The 2,633-nt window shown below is 30.2% G+C and overlaps 1 protein-coding gene across 1 annotated transcript in view; it reads left to right on the top strand.

Moving 5' to 3' along the window:
- Positions 1-1,047: 1,047 nt before the first annotated feature.
- The window catches only part of LOC106689081 (probable cytochrome P450 6d5), a 19,639-nt gene continuing 18,053 nt past the window's right edge, over positions 1,048-2,633 (top strand). The window contains exon 1 of the mRNA XM_024360711.2: positions 1,048-1,247. Within this exon, the coding sequence (XP_024216479.2) occupies positions 1,063-1,247 (185 nt within the window). The 5' untranslated portion in view covers positions 1,048-1,062. The remainder of the gene's footprint in view (positions 1,248-2,633) is intronic.

The raw sequence follows: 2,633 nt of genomic DNA, 5'->3' as shown, positions 1-2,633 counted from the left end.
TGTTCCCTTGGACTGTTAAGTTTTCCAACTTTCTCCAAGAATGAGTCAAAATTCATAGATGAGTTTGATGATAAAAGACCTTTTAATTTTATAGTGTCTAATTTTTAACTTTTCCCTTACAGAAATATTCCCATTGGAAATTAGGATTTTATTTTTTCGCTGTGGTTAATTCTTTGTTATTCTTACTTATAGTTGAATCTGAAGTTTCATGTAACAGAGTTTTTGTATTTGTTGAGTTTTTAAATTTTCACTTGGTACCCCAATATAGCATTTAGAATATTAGAATTTTTTATCTATAATTATAATTTTCTATAACTTGTTAGAGTTGAATTTAAAAGTTAAAATCTGTAATGGAGTTCAGTGACAGTCCTTTTCAGTGTGGTATTTTCAAAAATTTGACTTGTCCCTTAAAATGAGCATTTTTTTCTATAATTTACATTTTGTTTTTACCTAAATTTAAAAGTTAAAATTTATAGCAGAGTGCGATTATATATAGAGACCTATTCTGTGTCGAATTTCTCTATTCATAACTGGTCCTCCAACAGACATATTGCAGATAGAACATTTCAAAAAGTTTTTAAAAAAATACTATTTAAAAGGACACATTTTTTTAAAGGGTAAGGCACTCTCCGCTAGTTTTTCTATAAGTAAGTGTCTACATATCCTTATATGAACAAGAAAAAAATTATGAAGAGATATTATTATTTCTATATGAAATTCTTCTATGAAACATTGAATCATAATTAGATATAGAAAAGATAATATAATTGTAAATTAAGAAAACGGATTATAAAACGTATTAAGATAAAATATCGTCCACAGAATGACAATAAGATGAACGAAAAGGTCAGAGAAACTAAAAGACAGAGTGAACGAAAGTTTATTAAACCATTATTTCCTCACATAAACGACTCATCTCTAATACTTTGTACATTACTGTTTAATACATATTTATTTCTGGTTTTTAAAATATTTTAATTTATATAGTGAAGATATATTAATAAACTGGATACTCAATCCCCTAATGCCGCCGTCCACTTGACTGCGCAACCAGCCGCGCCAATGATAAGATATTGCATCATAAATAGTTCCTTGTATGTATACCCCTTTCGGAGTCATCCGCTCCCACTTACAAGTGAAGGTCAGAACTTTTCACACCTTCTGCAGCATCAAGAGTACTGGTTTAGGCTAATTCCAAGGCCACTGGCAGTCGCTGTTCAGTTAGGAAGTCTAGTGGTAACTGAGAGGTAAGACGACTCCGAGCAATTTTTTGGTCATTTTCCTAAAATATCTTAAAACATAAATGAGTTTTTAAATTGTAGGGAAAGCGAAAATGTTGGCAGGAGTATCTGTCGAAATGTAAATAAATGAAGAAAAACTCAATGGTATAATCTTTTAATTTTCCAATGTTACGGATAAAATTGTGTATAAATAGGGTCCATATATAGGAAACAACACAGTTCTGTTTCATTTATTAAAGAGTGAGTAACGCCCGACCATTGCGTCCTTGATGCTTCTTTGCATGACTACTAGAATAGAAAAATTTTAGGAAAGAAACTGTTCTTTCCAAAGTTTAAAAATAGAATAATTGACAGATATCTAATTTCGAAAAAACTATTTTGTTTGTGTCGAATAATGAAGTCGTTATTTGAATTATCAATACTTATTGCATTAAAGTGTTGAGCCGTTTAATGTTGGTTTAAAAACAGTGGCGAGAAAGCCTTGACCCCAATCGGGTTGTAGTGGTTCAGAAATAAAAGATGCAGAGCCTTACCTAGACCAGATCAAACTAAAGAGAATTTAAACTAAAACAATAACTTTCTCGCCAGATTAAATACAAAATTAATGTGTGAGTTTTTTTTTTTTTGCAATAATGTTATTTAAATATAAAATAAGACCCTCTTGCCTTCCTCCTCATCTACGGCATTGTACAGAAATAAATTATCACGAATAACAAAATCAATTATTTTTTGGAATTTTAATAATGAAATTGAATTAATTTTATTTAATATTCAAAAATGAATATTAATACGTAGTAGACACACATGATAACCATAATTTATCAAGTTATGACTAGGAGGAAGGAATAAAAGGAATAAAAAATACAAAATAAACATTATTTCGGCGACAAAAATCTTTTATGAGATTAAACTACTTCCACTTTCTCAATAAATGAACTACCAACGGATGCCCTTCAACTGAAGTTGGGGACTTACCAGCAGGATTTTTTTCAGTGGAAATGGATCTTTTCAATTCATTGTCACATGAGGCGTTCGGTTGTAAAACAATATAGCTGAATTTTATTATGAATCGAAAATTTTGGTATTACCGGCTTTTCTGGGTTATTTCATAAATTGTTGAAAGAATCTTTAGAAAATTCGTTTTCTTAAGAGGATAATGTTGATGTTAAGTTATGGTGAGTGATATGGTTACAAAACATTGTAATTAAAAAACAATTTAACATTGTAAAAGTTTTTATTTTTACCGTTACCATGAGTTAAGACCGAAAGCCTCAAAAATATAACTATTGTTCATATCCAACAACAAAGATGTCCGCTTGGTAAGGCCCCGATCTCAACATAATTCGGGTTTTTTAATTTCCTTAGCGAGTGTAGTCAGTGGAAGTTGACATT

This window comes from Halyomorpha halys, unplaced genomic scaffold (assembly GCF_000696795.3).
Source record: "Halyomorpha halys isolate HHAL.00 unplaced genomic scaffold, Hhal_1.1 Scaffold1276.1, whole genome shotgun sequence".
Classification (NCBI taxonomy): Eukaryota; Metazoa; Arthropoda; class Insecta; order Hemiptera; family Pentatomidae; genus Halyomorpha; species Halyomorpha halys.
The sequence above is the reverse complement of the archived record's forward strand: the minus strand, read 5'-3'. Positions and strand labels throughout refer to the sequence as shown.